We start from the raw sequence: 20,214 nt of genomic DNA, 5'->3' as shown, positions 1-20,214 counted from the left end.
GAGTGGATAGGGGAGCAATATGGCAGATGTTGCAAGTATATGGAATAGGTGGTAAGTTATTAAATGCTGTAAAGAGTTTTTATGAGGATAGTGAGGCTCAGGTTAGGGTGTGTAGAAGAGAGGGAGAATACTTCCCGGTAAAAGTAGGTCTTAGACAGGGATGTGTAATGTCACCATGGTTGTTTAATATATTTATAGATGGGTTGTAAAAGAAGTAAATGCTAGGGTGTTCGGGAGAGGGGTGGGATTAAATTATGGGGAATCAAATACAAAATGGGAATTGACAGTTACTTTTTGCTGATGATACTGTGCTTATGGGAGATTCTAAAGAAAAATTGCAAAGGTTAGTGGATGAGTTTGGGAGTGTGTGTAAAGGTAGAAAGTTGAAAGTGAACATAGAAAAGAGTAAGGTGATGAGGGTATCAAATGATTTAGATAAAGAAAAATTGGATATCAAATTGAGGAGGAGGAGTATGGAAGAAGTGAATGTTTTCAGATACACGGGAGTTGACGTGTCGGCGGATGGATTTATGAAGGATGAGGATAATCATAGAACTGATGAGGGAAAAAAGGTGAGTGGTGCGTTGAGGTATATGTGGAGTCAAAAAACGTTATCTATGGAGACAAAGAAGGGAATGTATGAAAGTATAGTAGTACCAACACTCTTATATGGGTGTGAAGCTTGGGTTGTGAATGCAGCAGTGAGGAGGGGGTTGGAGGCAGTGGAGATGTCCTGTCTAAGAGCAATGTGTGGTGTAAATATTATGCAGAAAATTCGGAGTATGGAAATTAGGAGAAGGTGTGGAGTTAATAAAAGTATTAGTCAGAGGGCTGAAGAGGGGTTGTTGAGGTGGTTTCCTCATTTAGAGAGAATGGATCAAAGTAGAATGACATGGAGAGCATTTAAATCTGTAGGAGAATGAAGGCGGGGTAGGGGTCGTCCTCGAAAAGGTTGGAAGGAAGGAGTAAGGGAGGTTTTGTGGGTGAGGGGCTTGGACTTCCAGCAGGCGTGCATGAGCGTGTTTGATAGGAGTGAATGGAGACGAATGGTATTTGGGACCTGACGATCTGTTGGAGTGTGAGCAGGGTAATATTTAGTGAAGGGATTCAGGGAAACTGGTTATTTTTATATAGCCGGACTTGAGTCCTGGAAATGGGAAGTACGATGCCTGCACTCTAAAGGAGGGATTTCGGGATATTAGCAGTTTGGAGGGATATGTTGTGTATTTTTATATGTATATGCTTCTAAACTGTTGTGTTCTGAGCACCTCTGCAAAAACAGTAATTATGTGTGAGGTAAAAGTGTTGAATGATGATGAAAGTGTTTTCTTTTTGGGGATTTTCTTTCTTTTTGGGTTACCCTGCCTCGGTGGGAGACGGCCGACTTGTTGAAAAAAAAAAATTGTAAATACTTATAATTGCACTGAGTGAAGGAAAATATAATTCAAAGTCATTCAGCTGTGTTTGTCCTGCTCCTTGCTCCCCTTTACACCCAGGATAACAGGCCTTATTGTTCCTGGGTTGTAATATCTGTTAGATAAACTGAAGAACTTACGAGAGAAATAGAGTTACACTCCTGGAAGCCCCAAAAAAGCCAAACAACTTTTTTTAGACCTCCAGCTCTTATAAAAATAAAAGTGAATATGTAATTGTAGTTCACTGTCATGATGTATTATGCTGTTTTTACTGCTTAAGACTACAAATGCAACAGAAATAATAGTATTTCTTACCTTAAATTGTGGGTGCTGGTGTTTGTGGATGATTGTGAAGAGAGTGGAGAGTTATGTTGTGGTCCTACTGGGCTGAGGTGGATGGTAGAGGTTCTGGTACTGAAGCTGATGGTTGTACTGGAGTGTGCATAAATTCCATAATGGATTTCTGTTCTATTTTAACCCGCAGTACATTATAAAACTGACGGCAAGGCATCAGCTGCTCTAGACACCGTTTCAGGGTCCTCTTCAGTGAAAAACTCTAAGTCAGTCAGTCAAGTCAGTCAGTAAATCAATCAGTCAAGTTAGTAAATCAGTCAGTAACTCAGTCAAGTCTGTCAGTAAATCATTCAAGTCAGTCAGTAAATCAGTGAAGTCAGTGAAGTCAGTAAATCAGTCTAGTTAGTCAGTAAAGTCAGTCAAGTAAGTCAGTCAGTCAGTTTAGTCAGTTATTCATCACACAAACTCATATATTTACCTCATTCTTTTTAATTGCACAAACTGATGCTTCATTAACCCTTAAACGGTCCAAACAGATCGATGTTCAAATCCGTAGTGCTCCAAACATAGATCTACGTTTTTTTACATATTTTCGAAAATAACAAAAAAACAAATGTAGATAAAAGTTTTTTTACACATTTTCAAATGAAAAAAAAAGATGATCTACATTTTTTTACATAATTTCAAATGTTGAAAAAACGTATATAAACGTTTGGACCATTTAAGGGTTAAGGCCACAGGCTATCTCTTGTCTAATATCTCTGTTTTCTTTGTTAACTCTAAGACTTAAATGCTTATACCATTTCTTGCCACTTTCAGCAACACTGGTATGCTTATTGGGTGCCATGATTGCTTGGCCGATACAAGATATGGTAATTAAATGATCAAAACACAATTCATAAACACAGCTAGCTCCGAGGGGGCATTCGTACTGGATACATATTTACCAAGGCTGTAATGGGGGTATCGGGAGTGTTAGGGGTGGCAGGGGATGGCAGGAAGTCTCCCCTGCTGATCCACAACAAGGCAGCAGCTTGAGCTGGGGAAATTTTTTCTATGCCCGCAAACGGAACCGTATAAAGTTAATTTTACAAAGTGTTGTATAAAACTGTGCAGCAATTTTTCAACAGTGCAATAACCAAAACATGACAAATAAATCTGCATAACATAATGGTCTACTGTACCACCCTTTAAGGCTAGGTGTACCTTGATTTAGATTTTTTTATTTTTAACTTAACAGCTGTCTCCTGCTTCCTTCTGTAAATATGGTATTCATAAATGTAAAGTTGAATGTCAACACCCACAAGCATTCACAAGCTACTGTCCAGAAAACAAAACAAAAAGTAAAAATGTAAAAACTAAATGAAGACAGCAAAACAAAAAGGGATACCTAACAATAAAATTAGTACCTTACCTGATAAAGTAACTAAAAGTTCCTTTGCAGGTGAGCATTCTAGAAATTCTTCTATACAAGTAGTTCCAGCAGTTCCTAGCTGGCGCAGGTTCCCCCCACATTCATAGTACAACTTCACAAACTCTGGATACTCCCTACAGAGAGAGTTTTGTGTCAAAGAAATATACTGGTAAAGGTATATAAAATTTAAAATTTTCACTGTTATTTAATAAGTAAAGTTATGTACTAAATAGTATAGTATGTGTACATCACGAATTGCAGTTGAATAACCTGTATCATACTTTACAATCTGCAGCTGTAAAACATTTAGAAATTTATTTACATCTATGGAATATGACATATATTAACCTTTACACTGTCCAGACCCCTGAAATTAATATTGCTCAGTGTAGACTTTTTAAAAAGAAAATCTGAAATGGTAGAGAACTTTTTTCTGAAGATAATGATTCCACAGGTACAAAATCTGATGGAAAACTTACGGAATTATGCAGGTGCGAAGTTAGTGATCTCTGTGCAATTTACGCATCAGTGCTTTCACCCACAGCCAATTCCACTGTTCCTAATTCTTAGCTATTTTGCTTGTATGCCTTCCATTCTATCAAATATGAGCACAAGAAACCGCCCATTCAACTACAGGTCTCCCTCAACATTCGTGAGGGTTAGGGGATCACGACCCTCGCGAATGTTGAAAAATCATGAATGTTTGGTGCCCCAATATATTGTAGGGAAATATAATACAATACTGAATCCTTAACCTACTGAGCCATGAACAATCATAAAACACACGAAAACATCGTAAAATACATACATGTGGAAATATAAACACATATGCAGTATAATGTGATCCTTTAATGACAATGTTTCGCCCGCACGGTGGGATTTTTCAAGTCACAAACAGATCTACCTGGGGTGGAAGGTACATGAGTATTTATAGTCAGGTTCAGAATGCTGTGGTCAGGTGGAGAATGCTACATCTGATAATCTACCGAGTGAGGTTATAGAGTCTAAAATCTTGGGTAGCTTGTAAGGGAGATTGGATAAGTTTGTGAGCAGACCTTCTGCAGTGTTCCTTCATTCCTATTTTCTTATGTGGGATAGCGATGAAGAAGTTTCTTGGCAAGTGGTTCAGCTATGTTATAGAAGCCATTGAACCACCTGCCAAGAAACTTCTTCATTGCTATCCCACATAAGAACATAGGAATGGAGGAACAATGCAGAAGGTCTTCTCACAAACTTATCCAATCTCCCTTCCAAGCTACCCAAGATTTTAGACTCTATAACCCCACTCGGTAGATCATCAGATGCAGCATTCTCCACCTGACCACAGCATTCTGAACCTGACTATAAATACTCGCGTACCTTCCACCCCAGGTACACCTTCATCAACCAACGATCTCGCCTCTCTAATTACCCCGTGTTGAGAGTGGCTTTCCTCAGTGGTGGTTACTGGACCTTCGTCTTCACCATCAGGATTGGTGCATCGGTGGCCGCCTACCGAAGGGCAGGAAGCCTCCCTCTGCACTCCTGTTGCTGTCTTAAGTCTCCACGCCGACTGTACGTGTAGTCTACATGCCATACAGCCAGTGTTGCCTCTCCTCGCTGCTGTCTGAAGTCTCCATGCCTCAGCCTGTATGTGAAGCCTCCATGCCATACAGCTAGTGTTGGCTCTCCTCACTGCTTGCAGCCAGTGTTGCCTCTCCTCGCCGAGTGGTGGTTACTGGACCTTCGTCTACACCATCAGGATTGGTGCGTTGGTGGGTGCCTACCCAAGGGCAGGAAGCCTCCCTCTGCACTCCTGTTGTTGTCTGAAGTCTCCATGCCTCAGCCTGTACATGTAGTCTGCACACCATACAACCTGTGTTGCCTCTCCTCGCCGCTATCTGAAGTCTCCATGCCTCAGCCTCTATGTGAAGTCTGCACACCATACAGCCAGTGTTGCCTCTCCTCACCGTTCACAGCCAGTGTTGCCTCTCCTCACCGTTCACAGCAAGTGTTGCCTCTTCTCACCGTTCAGGGCATACAGTGCTCCATCAAGCTACAGCTCACCTCCTCAGTGTCCTATGCCTCCAGCGACAGACTCCACAAGAAAACTTTAAAGTTATAGCCAGGCAAGTACATGTATGTGTGTTTACTTCACACATACTTGCCTAGCTGTGTATTCTAACAGATTTGGCCGCCACAACTGATTTACAATGCCTTCAATGCCTTCCACCTCCTATCCCTTACCACTCCTCCTCTACCGCCAACACCTGCCTCTACTCCGTCTACTCCTGCCGCTAAGGCCTACCCTGCCTCTACCTCTTCCAAACCCAATTCTTTCTCGCTTAACCTCAAATACTCTAATTCTGATCATGCCACTATCTGTCCTGGAAATTTATTGTACAACATCACTGGTGCACCCCAGCTGAAAGTCTTTAAAACCAACTCAGGCTTCAAACTCCTTCTTGACAGACATTCTTACGAAGCGTACACCTCAACCCAGACCAAAAAAAAACTTCTCAATGCAGGCTTCACTATTATTTAGACTCCTGAGCACCGCACCAAATGCACAGTGGTCGCAAAACATGTAGACTATTCTCTCCTGACTGCCTATGACACAGACAAAGAATACTTTATCAAAGACATTAGTACTAAGAACAAAGTCTCTGTTGACGATATTTACAGACCTGAAAACTCTACCATCCTCAAAATACGCTGTTCAATTCCTTCTGACGCCTCTACATTCTTCAATCAAGGAATCCTTGTCAAGACCATCCGCATTCCTCCAAACACTCTCTTCACTCTGAACTTCCACCCCATCACACGTCTGAAATGCTACAAATTCGGCCATGACAAAAACTCATGCACATCCACACAAATCTGCTCAAGATGTTCAGCAACTGGCCACTGGCCCAGTCAGCTAGCCAATACCGTGAATACCGAATTACAGAAAATATCTACCTGGATGATGACTAACAAACTTACTCTCAACATTGACAAAACCTACTTCATTCAGTTTGGAAACAGAGCTACAGATGTCCCTCTTAACATAATGATAAACGGATCACCTATCACAAAGCTCACAGAGGGAAAATTCTTAGGAATCCACCTTGATAATAGACTCAAATTTCAAACACATGTTCAACAAATTTCCAAGAAAATTTCTAAGACCGTAGGCATACTATCGAAGATACGGTACTATGTTCCACAGTCAGCCCTCCTGGCCTTATATCACTCACTTATTTACCCCTATCTCACCTATGGAATTAGTGCATGGGGCTCAACAACAATAAACCATCTCAGACCATTAATTACCCAACAAAAGGCTGCAGTCAGAATGATAACAAATTCCCACTATAAGCAGAATACTCCACCAATATTCAAAACTCTAAACCTACTCACCGTACAAAACATCCATACTTATTATTGTACCTACTACATACATAGAACACTTAACTCGGATATAAACCCTCCCCTCAAACGTCTCCTTACCAACCTCGACAGAACACATGACCATAACACAAGGCACAGATCACTCTTTGATGTTCCTCGTGTCCATCGCACACTATGCAAAAACTCAATGCACATAAAAGGCCCAAAAATCTGGAATTCATTACCTGTGAATATAAAAGAAACACTGTCTGTTTATAAATTCAAGTCTCTTCTTAAAAATCACTTACTCACCCACAACTAAATAAATACTGAATAATTGTATCTCATAAATGTTTAACCTATGACCCTATCAAACTTTGTTTTTTTTAATTACATTTCCTAACATAATACTCCATTCTATTGAATGCACAGCAACTCAGCAAATGACCATATGACCTGTCTTTGAAATACTCATTTGTGCTTAATTGTTATTTGTTTACTATAATTTTTACCACTGAATATATCATTGCTTAGTTAATCTTAAGTTAATTTTAAGCCTGCCCATAATGCTCTGCATACAAGGGGCTTTTGGCATGTTACACTTAACCACTGTATTTCTTTATACATCTATGTATCATGTCCAAATTAATAATAAATAAATAAGTAAATTAATACTTGCAACCTCCCCCTTAAATGTTCTAACTGCAGTGGGTCACACACTGCAGTTGCAAATTCCTGCCCTTCTTGAAAAGACATTCTCTCCTCCCTCAGAGCAAGCCAACCTCCCTCCTCCCTCCCCAACCCCTTCCCTGTACTGCTCCCCCCTTCCATACCTCCCTCCCCTACCCCCAATGCCTGGGTTACTCCACGCACTTGGTCTACCTCTTCTACTCTACACACATCAAACACCAACACACAGACTACAAGCACCTCTCCTTCTACACCTACACCCACACTAGACTACAAAACTAATTGTCAACTCGTCACTGCTGCCCACTCTGTGATGGTAATCTCTCAAGCTTACCAATCAGACTACTCACATGTCCTTAACCTAATCTTGTCTGCAAACAATCTTCCCTCTTTAATTATCCCTCCCTCCTGCTTCTCTTCTAAGCCCCCTACAACCTCTCCCTCCTCCCTCTCTCCCACTCCCCCACTTCTAATACCCACCAGCTCTCCTCCTCCCCTACCCCTCTTCACTACTTCCACCCCTCCCACCAACACCCCAACTGCTGCTGCTATGACCACCCCTCCCCCCACCTCCATACCCACTTCCTCATCCCCAACCAAAGCTCCCACTTCTTCATCCCTTACCATAGCTTCCACTTCCTCATCCCCTGCCAAAGCTTCCACTTCCTCTGCATTCACCTTTGCCCACTCCTCCACCACAACCAAAACTTCATCCAGGTCCAACTCCTCCTCCAGACAAAACCCACTCAAACCTAAACCTGCTCCAACTTCTGACAGACAGACCAAAAAACATAAAACTAGATCCATCTCTTCCTCCCCTTCCAGGAAACGGGTCCATAACACCTACAAACACACATCCACCGATGGCACCACTATCACGGGCTTTAATCCAAACTCCTCCCCCGACATTAACTTTGCTATGACGAAATCATTAAATCATGTTTAACCCTTTGAGGGTTTTCGTCGTACTAGTACGTCTTACGCCTTACGCGTAGGGGTTTTTGTCGTACTAGTACGCATAAATTCTAGCGGCCTCAAATCTCACAGGAAAAGGCTGATAAGCCTAGATGTGAGAGAATGGGTCTGTGTGGTGGGTGTGCGCAGTAGGAAAAAAATCTGGGACCCAGTGGTGCATTGTGGGAATGCCATCATAGTACACAATTTCCACCGTGCCCTGTGGTAAGAAGTTCCTCACTCCTCGGCGAATTGGGACACTTTTGTTCCCCAGTGACAGTTCTAATACAGATGGAAGTGACAGTGAAGATGAGTTTCAAGGTTCTGGTGAGGTTTTGACCGAAACTAATGACCATAATATGGGTAATAGTGAGGAAAACCCAGACAACCCACAGCCTTCCACCTCTGGTGCTGGGCCGTCGTTCAGTTGTACCAGAATCAAAGAGGAAACTCCTATTTCCCAAAATCCCAGACTCAGATGTGAGCATTGGTGATGATAATGATAGTGATTATGAACTACAAGCTCTTCAGACTTGTTCCAAGAATGGAGGAGGAGGAGGAGGAGGAGGCAGAGGAGGAGGAGGCAAGAGGAGGAGGAGGCAAGAGGAGGAGGAGGCAAGAGGAGGAGGAGGCAAGAGGAGGAGGAGGCAGAGGAGGAGGAGGAGGAGGAGGAGGAGGAAGAAGAAGAGGAGGAGGAGGAGGAAGAAGAGGAGGAGGAGGAAGAGGAGGAGGAGGAAGAAGAAGAATACGTAATGATAACAATAATACATAATAATAATACATAATAATAATAATACATAATAATAATAATAATAATAATAATAATAATAATAATAATAATAATAATAATACATAATAATAATAATAGGTAATAATAATAATATGTAATAATAAATGTTCACCCATGACAGTAACACGATAAGGGGAGATAACATCTGATAAGTGCTGACGTTTGATGAGGGTAAATGAGGGTAGAGCTGATGCCAAAAGATGAGATGAACATCGCCCTCCCTTTGTTTTTGCTGGTATACTAACATTTCTGTCTGTCTATTTGCCTGTCTGTCAAGCTCCCTGTCTATCCATCTAGCTCTCTGTCTCAGAGAGCCACAAGACTGCGTCATCACTTTTACTCACATCTTCAAGCAGAGTATAGCACTTTGTCTGGGTTTCTTGGGTTATCCTAGGTAATTTATACCATGTATTCTTGTATTTATGTGTACCTGTGAGACAGAGATAGACAGACAGATAGAATGAGGGAGAAAGATAATTAGATAGAATGGAGGAGGGGAAGCAGCATCCGACCCCATTGTTTTGACAGGCCGAGGGGGAAAGAGTAATGAGCTAATATGTCACTTTGACAGCTGCGGACTCCTTGTAATTTACACTATGGACAAGGAGGAGAAGGAGTAGGGGGAAGAGGAAGAAGAGGAGGAGGAGGAAGAGGAGGAGGAGGAAGAGGAGGAGAAGGAAGAGGAAGAGTAGGAGGAAGAGGAATAAGAGGAAGAGGAGGAGGAAGAGGAATAGTACGAGGAAGATTAGGGGGAAGAGGAGGAAGAGGAAGAAGAGGAGGAGGAGGAAGAGTAGGAGGAAGAGGAAGAAGAGGAGGAGGAGGAAGAGGAGGAGGAGGAAGAGGAAGAGTAGGAGGAAGAGGAAGAGGAGGAAGAGGAAGAGTAGGAAGAGGAAGAGTATGAGGAAGAGTAGGGGGAAGAGGAGGAAGAGGAAGAAGAGGAGGAGGAGGGTGGAACACTAGTACACTGGTACTGGTACACTAACATTTCTGTCTGTCTATTTGTCTGTCTGTCAATCTCCCTGTCTATCTGTCTATCCGTCTAGCTCTCTGTCTCAGAGAGCCACAAGACTGTGTCATCATTTTTACTCACATCTTCAAGCAGAGTATAGCACTTTGTCTGGATTTCTTGGGTTATCCTAGGTAATTTATACTATGTATACTTGTATTTATGTGTACCTGTGAGACAGAGATAGATAGACAGATAGAAAGAGAGAGACAGATTGAAAGAGATAGAATGAGGGAGAAAGATAAAACACCATTGTGTATGACACCATGTTTCAGAGTTCCACAAGCTGCAGAACTAATAGGAATATGTTCAGTGACTGTATATTGGTATATATATTATAGAACAATAATAATAAACAATGTTTTGTATTGTTTGTTTTTGTAAACAAGTTTTGTAAACAATATATTGATAATTATGTTTGTGTGCTTATTGTGTTGTATACAACGAGTGTATATATGTACATTGCACCTTACTTTGGTCTCACAGGCCACATAAGTTATGTGAAAAAATAAAATAGTGAAAAAAACAACAAACCTTCAAATACAAGTAAACTAAAGTTTACCGTCTGCTGCCCGTCCCATTCACTGACGCCTATAAAAAGCGCCAGTCTTCTTGCCTTTGCTCCAGACTCTCCTCCACCACGATGCTGTGAACACTAACTCCAAGGCCGAGGGACTGATTACCTCATCTTTTGTATATAGTTCTACTGTCTTCCTATTATGTCCTAGAATCTGTATTGATAAAGCCACTGGATGGCGAAACGTCTACTACAATAAAGATATCCAGATGTTGCACATGTGTCTTAACTTTCATATTGTCGGTATTTTATACCTTTCTTGCACAACTTGTCAGACACTGCAACATCATGGAATCTTGGTTCAGAGGACATCTACAAGACCTTCTTCACGGCTGCTGCAACTAACCCATCTCTTTGGGAAGGACCTACTTCCACTGGGGAATCCCGCCTACCAGTGACCGCCCTCGTCTGCTGCCCGTCCCATTCACTGACGCCTATAAAAAGCGCCAGTCTTCTTGCCTTTGCTCCAGACTCTCCTCCACCACGATGCTGTGAACACTAACTCCAAGGCCGAGGGACTGATTACCTCATCTTTTGTATATAGTTCTACTGTCTTCCTATTATGTCCTAGAATCTGTATTGATAAAGCCACTGGATGGCGAAACGTCTACTACAATAAAGATATCCAGATGTTGCACATGTGTCTTAACTTTCATATTGTCGGTATTTTATACCTTTCTTGCACAACTTGTCAGACACTGCAACATCATGGAATCTTGGTTCAGAGGACATCTACAAGACCTTCTTCACGGCTGCTGCAACTAACCCATCTCTTTGGGAAGGACCTACTTCCACTGGGGAATCCCGCCTACCAGTGACCGCCCTCGTCTGCTGCCCGTCCCATTCACTGACGCCTATAAAAAGCGCCAGTCTTCTTGCCTTTGCTCCAGACTCTCCTCCACCACGATGCTGTGAACACTAACTCCAAGGCCGAGGGACTGATTACCTCATCTTTTGTATATAGTTCTACTGTCTTCCTATTATGTCCTAGAATCTGTATTGATAAAGCCACTGGATGGCGAAACGTCTACTACAATAAAGATATCCAGATGTTGCACATGTGTCTTAACTTTCATATTGTCGGTATTTTATACCTTTCTTGCACAACTTGTCAGACACTGCAACATCATGGAATCTTGGTTCAGAGGACATCTACAAGACCTTCTTCACGGCTGCTGCAACTAACCCATCTCTTTGGGAAGGACCTACTTCCACTGGGGAATCCCGCCTACCAGTGACCGCCCTCGTCTGCTGCCCGTCCCATTCACTGACGCCTATAAAAAGCGCCAGTCTTCTTGCCTTTGCTCCAGACTCTCCTCCACCACGATGCTGTGAACACTAACTCCAAGGCCGAGGGACTGATTACCTCATCTTTTGTATATAGTTCTACTGTCTTCCTATTATGTCCTAGAATCTGTATTGATAAAGCCACTGGATGGCGAAACGTCTACTACAATAAAGATATCCAGATGTTGCACATGTGTCTTAACTTTCATATTGTCGGTATTTTATACCTTTCTTGCACAACTTGTCAGACACTGCAACATCATGGAATCTTGGTTCAGAGGACATCTACAAGACCTTCTTCACGGCTGCTGCAACTAACCCATCTCTTTGGGAAGGACCTACTTCCACTGGGGAATCCCGCCTACCAGTGACCGCCCTCGTCTGCTGCCCGTCCCATTCACTGACGCCTATAAAAAGCGCCAGTCTTCTTGCCTTTGCTCCAGACTCTCCTCCACCACGATGCTGTGAACACTAACTCCAAGGCCGAGGGACTGATTACCTCATCTTTTGTATATAGTTCTACTGTCTTCCTATTATGTCCTAGAATCTGTATTGATAAAGCCACTGGATGGCGAAACGTCTACTACAATAAAGATATCCAGATGTTGCACATGTGTCTTAACTTTCATAAAGTTTACCGGGTGAGCGGCAGTCGCCGCTGTTGCCATACGCGGCTCATTTTCTGCAAACTTCATGCATCCATATCTCCGTAAGTATTGATGGTAAATTTTTTTTGTTTATCCTATAATGTTTAGAAAAAAAAACTCTATTTTTTCATAAGAAAAAATAATTTTTTTTTTTTTGAAATTTGGCCGACCCTGAGAACGAGTTTCGGAGAGGGCCTGTCGACCCTCAAAGGGTTAAGGTGATTCAGTTCAACGTACGTTCTTACTTTACAATCAGACACCTACTGGCCGAGCTCCTTGAAGCAGAGAGGCCAGATATTGTTTTGCTAAACAGTACCTGCCTCAAAGCCCCTCAGCGTATCTGCCATTATGGTTACATTGCACTACAGTCCCCCTATGATCCCCACGATGGGGTTGCCATCATTGTCAAATCCAACATAAAACACAAATTTCTCCCAATCCCTTTTATTCATCAACACTGTCTTGCGGTCAGAACACACACCCACCTTGGCCCCTTTATCTTTTTCACCACCTATGCTCGCCCAAACACTATTCTCAACATACACGACCTTTCCTTAGTCTTCAACTACACCAACACTCCAACATACCTACTAGCTTACATGAATGCCAAACACACCGCCTTTCATCACACCAGTAACAACCAACTTGGTCACCAATTACTCAACTTCACAAACCATAAACACCTAATTCACCTCAGCCCAGACTTCAACACCCACACTGGCCATGGCAAACCCGACATCATTCTGGCAAACCGAGCCAGCTCTCTAGTTCAACACTACATCTCACCTGGCCCTATTACAGGCTCTGATCACATCCCAGTCATCTTACACATCTCCTCCAACCCTATCCTCATCCCAGCCACACCTTCATTCTCCTACAAGAACGCTGACTGGGATGCTTTCAAACAACACATAGACAATACTAACCTCACCTATGACTACAACAACAAACCTATCTCTGACATCAACACTCAACTTGATCTCATCCAGGACACCATTACACAAGCAGCCAACATCGCAATATAAAAGAAAACTCACGCCACTCATTATTCCTTCAAACCCTCAATCAGAACAAGAAGACTAATTATCTGCTACCACAACCGCTTCCTCTACAACACACACAGATTTAATAAAGTCTGATTAGATCTCACTTACCTTAGAAACAACATTCTACACAGCCTAGACCAAGACCACAACAATCACTGGTCACAACTCATACAACAAGCAGACAAACAGAGTATTAAAAACACCAAAGCCTTCTGGAACTTTATCAAAAAAATCAGAGACACAACTCTCACCAAGAAATTCAAACACATCACCCACAACAACACACACATCTCAGATCCGCAGGATGCTACTAACATCTTCAAACACATCTGGGAGAACATCTTCCACCCTCACCCACCTCACCCTAATGCTATTCAACACATTCAGAACATAGAACACTGGAACACTACACACACACAAGAAACAACACCAGACAGCCATATCCATCTGGACTCTCTTACCTCCTCCCAAGAACTCAGCACTCCTTTCACCAACACAGACATTAAAACTCTCCTCAGACACCTTCCTCCCAAGGCTCCTGGTGCCTCTGGCCTAAACCATATTATCCTAAAACACCTTCCTGACTCTATCATTACTGCCTACACAAACCTCCTCAATGCCTCCCTTGCCTCTGGATACTTCCCTTCCCTCTTCAAAGCTGCTACAGCTATCCTCCTTCCTAAACCCAAAAAAGACCACTCTGATCCTAGAAACTATCGCCCTATCAGCCTCCTCGAAACTTTAGGAAAACTCTTTGAAAACTTATCAACCATTGCCTTTGCAGGTACCTGGAACACAACTCTCTACTTTCTGGTGGCCAGTTTGGCTTCAGAACTCACAGATCCATACAGGATGCAATTAACATCATTCTCAACTACATCCACATAAATACAAAACAAAGAAACAGGACGGCCCTGGTTGCAAAAGACGTTGAAAAAGTTTTTGACACTGGCATGAAGGGCTCAAGTACAAACTCTGCACTAACTTTAACCTGCCTCTCACTACTTGTAAACTCCTCTGCAACTTCCTAGATGGCCGTACCATGAGAATCAAATTCCAAGGCTGTTACTCTGACTACTTCACACTAAATGCTGGAGTACCCCAGGGAACTGTCCTCTCCCCTACCCTCTACATTTTATACACTAACGACATTCCAATACCTGTATACCACAACTCCATCACACTAGCCCATGCAGATGACATACACAACTTATCACTCATGCCAATATAGATATACTCACACACAAAACACAAAATGAGGTCAACAGGATAGCCATCTCGGAACAAAAATGGAGGATCAAATCCAATGCAGCAAAATCCAGCATTACATATTTTAACTATAGGAAACGTGATCCTCCATTACCTGTCGAGCTCAGAACAGCTGACACCCGCACTTACATCCCCATCACACAATCTGTCACTGTCCTTGGCGTTATCTTGACTACCTTCTTTGCTTACACAGACACATTCACTCAAGGCATGCAATAGCTAGTAAGGTCCTTGCGGGCCTCTACAAGCTGAAACATGTAAAGTAAAAGGACACAAGTGGAACTAATGTGACATTTTATTGTGGCAACGTTTCGCTCTCCAGGAGCTTTATCAAGCCATTACAAACAATACATGGACACAGAGGGTATATAAAGGCTCAGAGTGAGGTGCAATACTAGTGAGGTACCATTTCGATGTTCACTAGTGGTAGTAGTAGTAGTAGTGACAAAAGTAATACAATATGGTAGAGCAATTAATTCGTACCTGAGTAAAATGATATAAAAGCTATTACTTGGGTAACATAAAAATAGGTTGGACAAATATAGACTGGAAAGAGGCAGCCTGTTTCAGTGTTCACTCTCTGTAATGTGCTTTGTGTAGAATAACGGGAGAGACTATGTGATGGCAGGGTTTACTGTTTTCAGGAGGATTCTTGCTAAGACTTCGGAGATGGTGAAGCTGCCGTTGTTTTGTTTAATTGTATTCAAAACAGCGATCAGTGCTGATTCGAGGCACTTGCGTCTGCGGAAATTAGTTTCTTTGATCACTAATTGGGCGTCTCTGAATTTCATGAGATGATTGGTGGAATTTCGGTGATGTACACAGGCGTTGTTCAAGTTATCGTTCCTACATGCGTAAATGTGTTCATTGAGGCAGGTGTCGAGGTTTCTTGCTGTTTCACCTACAGTATTTTATACCATTTATTTCCAAAATACAGTGGACCCCCGCATAACGATTACCTCCGAATGTGACCAATTATGTAAGTGTATTTATGTAAGTGCGTTTGTACGTGTATGTTTGGGGGTCTGAAATGGACTAATCTACTTCACAATATTTCTTATGGGAACAAATTCGGTCAGTACTGGCACCTGAACATACTTCTGGAGTGAAAATATATCGTTAACCGGGGGTCCACTGTACATACATGTATTATATATACATACATGCTACTCTCACTCATATATTTGTCCAATCTCTTTTTAAAGCTACCCAAGGTCCTATCGAAGCTAAAACCTTGAGTAGTTTCAAATTTAGGTTGGATAAATACATGAGTGAGGGGGTTAGATTTGAGTGGGACTTGCACGTGAGTAAATAGAATTATCAAAGCTTATTGCTTGGGTAGCGTTTCTGTTAGTGGGTTGGATTTGTGAAGGACATGCTAAGTATAGGCCAACAGGCCTACTGCAGTGTTCCTCCTTTCTTATGTTCACATGTTCTTATAACCATACTAGGCAGATTGTTCCACTCATCAACATAAGAACATAAGAAAGGAGAAACACTGCAGTAGACCTGTTGGCCTATATTTGGCAGGTCCTTCACAAATCCAACCCACTAACAGAATAAATGCTACCCAAGCAATAAGCTTTGATAATTCTATTTACTCACGTGCAAGTCCCACTCAAATCCAACCCCTCTCACTCATGTATTTATCCAACCTAAATTTTAAACTACCCAAGGTTTTAGCTTCAATAGGACCTTGGATAAAGGGATGGGGACTGTAGTGGCAGGCTTCCTTGTGAAGGACATTATGATGGGCAACTGAGACTGTTTCTTCATATTTACAGAGTTTTGTAGGGAATCATGCCTCTATCAATGTCGTTCATCACCTTCAAAGTTCTCAACATAAAAATGATTTGGCGGCTGGGAATTTGTGAATGTTCAAAGTCCACAAAAGTGGATAACGCGAATGTTGAGGGAGACTTGTATTTTAACTACCCTATAAAATGTACAGAGGTTAGTAATTTGGCCAATTTTACACAAAATTAACATTTTATTTTTTTAACACATCGGCCATTTCCCACCAAGACAGGGTGGCCCAAAACAGAAACACTTTCATTATCATTCACTCCATCACTGTCTTGCCAGAGGTGCACTCACACTACAGTTATAAAACTACAACATTAACACCCCTCCTTCAGAGCGCAGGCACAGTACCTCTCATCTCCAGGACTCAAGTAAAGCCCACTGGTTTCCCTAAATCCCTTCATAAATGTTACCTTGCTCACACTCCAACAGCACGTCGAGTCCTAAAAACCATTTGCCTCCATTCACTCCTATCTAATATGCTCACGCATGCTTGCTGGAAGTCCAAGCCCCTCACACACAAAACCTCCTTGACCCCCCCTCCCTCCAACCTTTCCTAGGCCGACCCCTACCCCGCCTTCCCTCCACTACAGATTTATACACTCTCAAGGTCATTCTATTTTGTCCCATCTTTTCTACATTTCCGAACCACCTCAACAACCCCTCCTCAGCCCTTTGGATAAATAAAGTCCATAATAAATAACGTAGACATTCCTGGCATTAAAACAATATTTCCTCTGTTCATTAGTCGCATCCCCCAGTTTTCTTCTATATTACACTTCTATATTACACTATATTACACAGTGATGGAGTGAATGATGGTGAAAGTTTTTCTTTTTCGGGCCACCCTGCCTTGGTGGGAATCGGCCAGTGTGATAAAAAAAAAAAAAAAAAAAAAAAAAAAATTACACTTGCCTTCCATTTTGAATCCTTATTCACAAAAAAATAGATTTACTCCATTTCCCAGATAATAAAATATAACCTGGAAAGATTGGCCAAGGTTTACAGTGTCCCAATAATAATATAATATAATAATAATATATAATTCTAGGTAGTAGGTTGGTAGACAGCAGCCGCCCAGGGAGGTACTACCGTCCTGCCAAGTGAGTGTAAAACTGAAGCCTGTAATTGTTTTACATGATGGTAGGATTGCTGGTGTCTTTTTTTTTCTGTCTCATACACATGCAAGATTTCAGGTATGTCTTGCTACTTCTACTTACACTTAGGTCACACTACACATACATGTACAAGCATATACAGTGGACCCCCGGTTAACGAACTTTTTTCATTCCAGTAGTATGTTCAGGTGCCAGTACTGACCGAATTTTTTCCCATAAGGAATATTGTGAAGTAGATTAGTCCATTTCAGACCCCCAAACATACACGTACAAACGCACTTACATAAATACACTTACATAATTGGTCGCATTTGGAGGTGATCGTTAAGCGGGGGTCCACTGTATATACACACCCCTTTGGGTTTTCTTCTATTTTACTTCTAGTTCTTGTTCTTGTTTATTTCCTCTTACCTCCATGGGGAAGTGGAACAGAATTCTTCCTCCGTAAGCCATGCGTGTTGTAAGAGGCGACTAAAATGCTGGGAGCAAGGGGCTAGTAACCCCTTCTCCTGTATATATTACTAAATGTAAAAGGAGAACTTTCGTTTTTCCTTTTGGGCCACCCCGCCTCGGTGGGATACGACCGGTGTGTTGAAAGAAAGAATATATAATAATAATAATATCCTTATTTACTACAAGTACGTGTACATGGTATACAGGCCTAGCTGACATCAGTGACATACTACTATATAGAAAGCCGCTTGTTATGCTGAGCATTTCGGGGAAAATGAATCAGACTAGGGGTTGTAGAAGGGCCCTAGCTATCCTCTGGAATATTGGCAAAAATCTAATATTTTCACTAATTCGAGCTCAATTTAAAGCTACTTCCAGTCCTGAAGACAATCAAAATCATCTTTATTTCAGTAGTATATCTTCATTCTATCAAATGATACCAAGAAACAGCCAATAAAACCATTAAAACCATATAAGAAAACACAGCAAAGTCACTATTGTAAACCATACACTCAGTCACGGTTTTGTTTTTCCCATCATGCACTATGTGGGGGAGGATTTTTTTTTATACTGTGCACACTTGCCACACAAACCCATTCTCTCATATGTAGGCCAAAATTTACCTTTCACAGCTTATCTGAGTTGAGCTTATGATGTAGGACTATGTGAGGGCCCCTGGTCTCAGTGATGTAGTTCTACATGACAGACAGTGACAGGGTTAAATTAAAAATTTCTATCTTTTATAACACTCTGGCCATCTTTACCAAGGTGGGATGACCCTGAAAAAACAAAACACATTTACTATCATTCATTTAATAACTAACCTGCCAAAAGTGTGCAGGCATCACAATTCAAATCAGTCTCCAAATTGCAGTGCTGCATGACCCTTATAGGAACAGCACTTAATATGATGATGATGATAATTATAAAGTAATAATCTGAACTGAAACATCCCCACCCCTCCTTTACTACCCACCAGGACTCAAGTCTGATTAACCAGTTTCCTGAATCCCTTCATAAATGCTATTTTGCCTCTAATGGATTTAGTGCTTGGTGAAGATTATAATAATAATAATAATAATAATAATAATAATAATAATAATAATAATAATAATAATAATATGTAATGCTATTTTGCTCACACTTCAACAGCAAGTCAAACCATACAATCTACCTGTCTTCATTCTGATCTAACACAAACAATATTACTGGATGTTTAAGTCCCTAGCACTTAAAAACCCTTTTTCCTTCCCTCCCTCCAACCCTTCCTAGAATAACCCCTACCTCTCCTTCCTTCCATCTCAGATTTACCCTTTCAGTGTCTCCCATGCAGATCTATGTTACTGATGCTAGTGTTGCTGATGTAGATCTACGTTTTAAAACAGAGCACCCTGAAATATGCTGCGAGTGTAAATTTTGATCTAGACATGAAAGAATGAGTCTGTGCAGTGGGTGTGCACAGTATAAAAAAAAAGTTCAATGCAGTGTATGATGGGAAAAGTAAACCTCTGACCTTGTGTTTGGTTTAAAATAGCAACTTTGAGGTTGTTTTTATGGATTTTACTGTTTCTTTGCATCTTCTGATACAATGGAAGATATAATAGTGAAACAGAGATGATTCCTGTTGGTTTCAGATGAAAAGTGGCTTAAAATAGGCCTGAAAATGGCAGACATTTGATTTTTGGCTATTTTCAAGAATGGTAGGGTGCTGACTACTCTACTGATCTTTTTTTTTGTTTTTTTACTGCTTCACTTATTGGAATACCTAGTGTTTATTTTGGCCTTTTTAAACTGGAAATTGTTGAATTTTATGTAAAATTGGCTAAATTGCTGAATCCTGTGAATTTAGTAGGATTCTGTAGTTCTGATAGCTGAATGAGCAGTTTCTTACCCTCGGTCAAGAGAATGCAAGGCATCCTAGCAAAATAGCCAGGAACTGGGTCAGTTTCAGCAATGGAACTAACCTAAAATAGGCTTCAAAGTGGGCAAAATTGCTGATGCATAAATGGTGCCCAGACTGTAGTCTTGGCACAATTAGTTTTCCATCAAATTTCATATCTTTTGTGTCATTAGCTTCAGAAAATTATTCTCTACCATTTT

At 41.4% G+C, this 20,214-nt stretch overlaps 1 protein-coding gene across 2 annotated transcripts in view; it reads right to left on the bottom strand.

The window, feature by feature from the left end:
- LOC128689242 (ankyrin repeat and SOCS box protein 1) overlaps nt 1-20,214 on the bottom strand; it is a 96,461-nt gene that overhangs the window by 28,568 nt on the left and 47,679 nt on the right. For both annotated transcript variants that reach the window (XR_011392159.1, XM_070086401.1), the window contains exon 7: nt 3,124-3,257. Coding sequence is in view for 1 of the 2 variants with exons in the window: in XM_070086401.1 (XP_069942502.1) it covers nt 3,124-3,257 (134 nt within the window). In the remaining variant the exon portion in view is untranslated. The remainder of the gene's footprint in view (nt 1-3,123; nt 3,258-20,214) is intronic.

The sequence above is a fragment of the Cherax quadricarinatus genome, chromosome 18 (assembly GCF_038502225.1).
Source record: "Cherax quadricarinatus isolate ZL_2023a chromosome 18, ASM3850222v1, whole genome shotgun sequence".
In the NCBI taxonomy this organism is placed as follows: domain Eukaryota; kingdom Metazoa; phylum Arthropoda; class Malacostraca; order Decapoda; family Parastacidae; genus Cherax; species Cherax quadricarinatus.
Note: the sequence above shows the minus strand (reverse complement) of the source record. Positions and strands in the feature narration are given on the sequence as shown.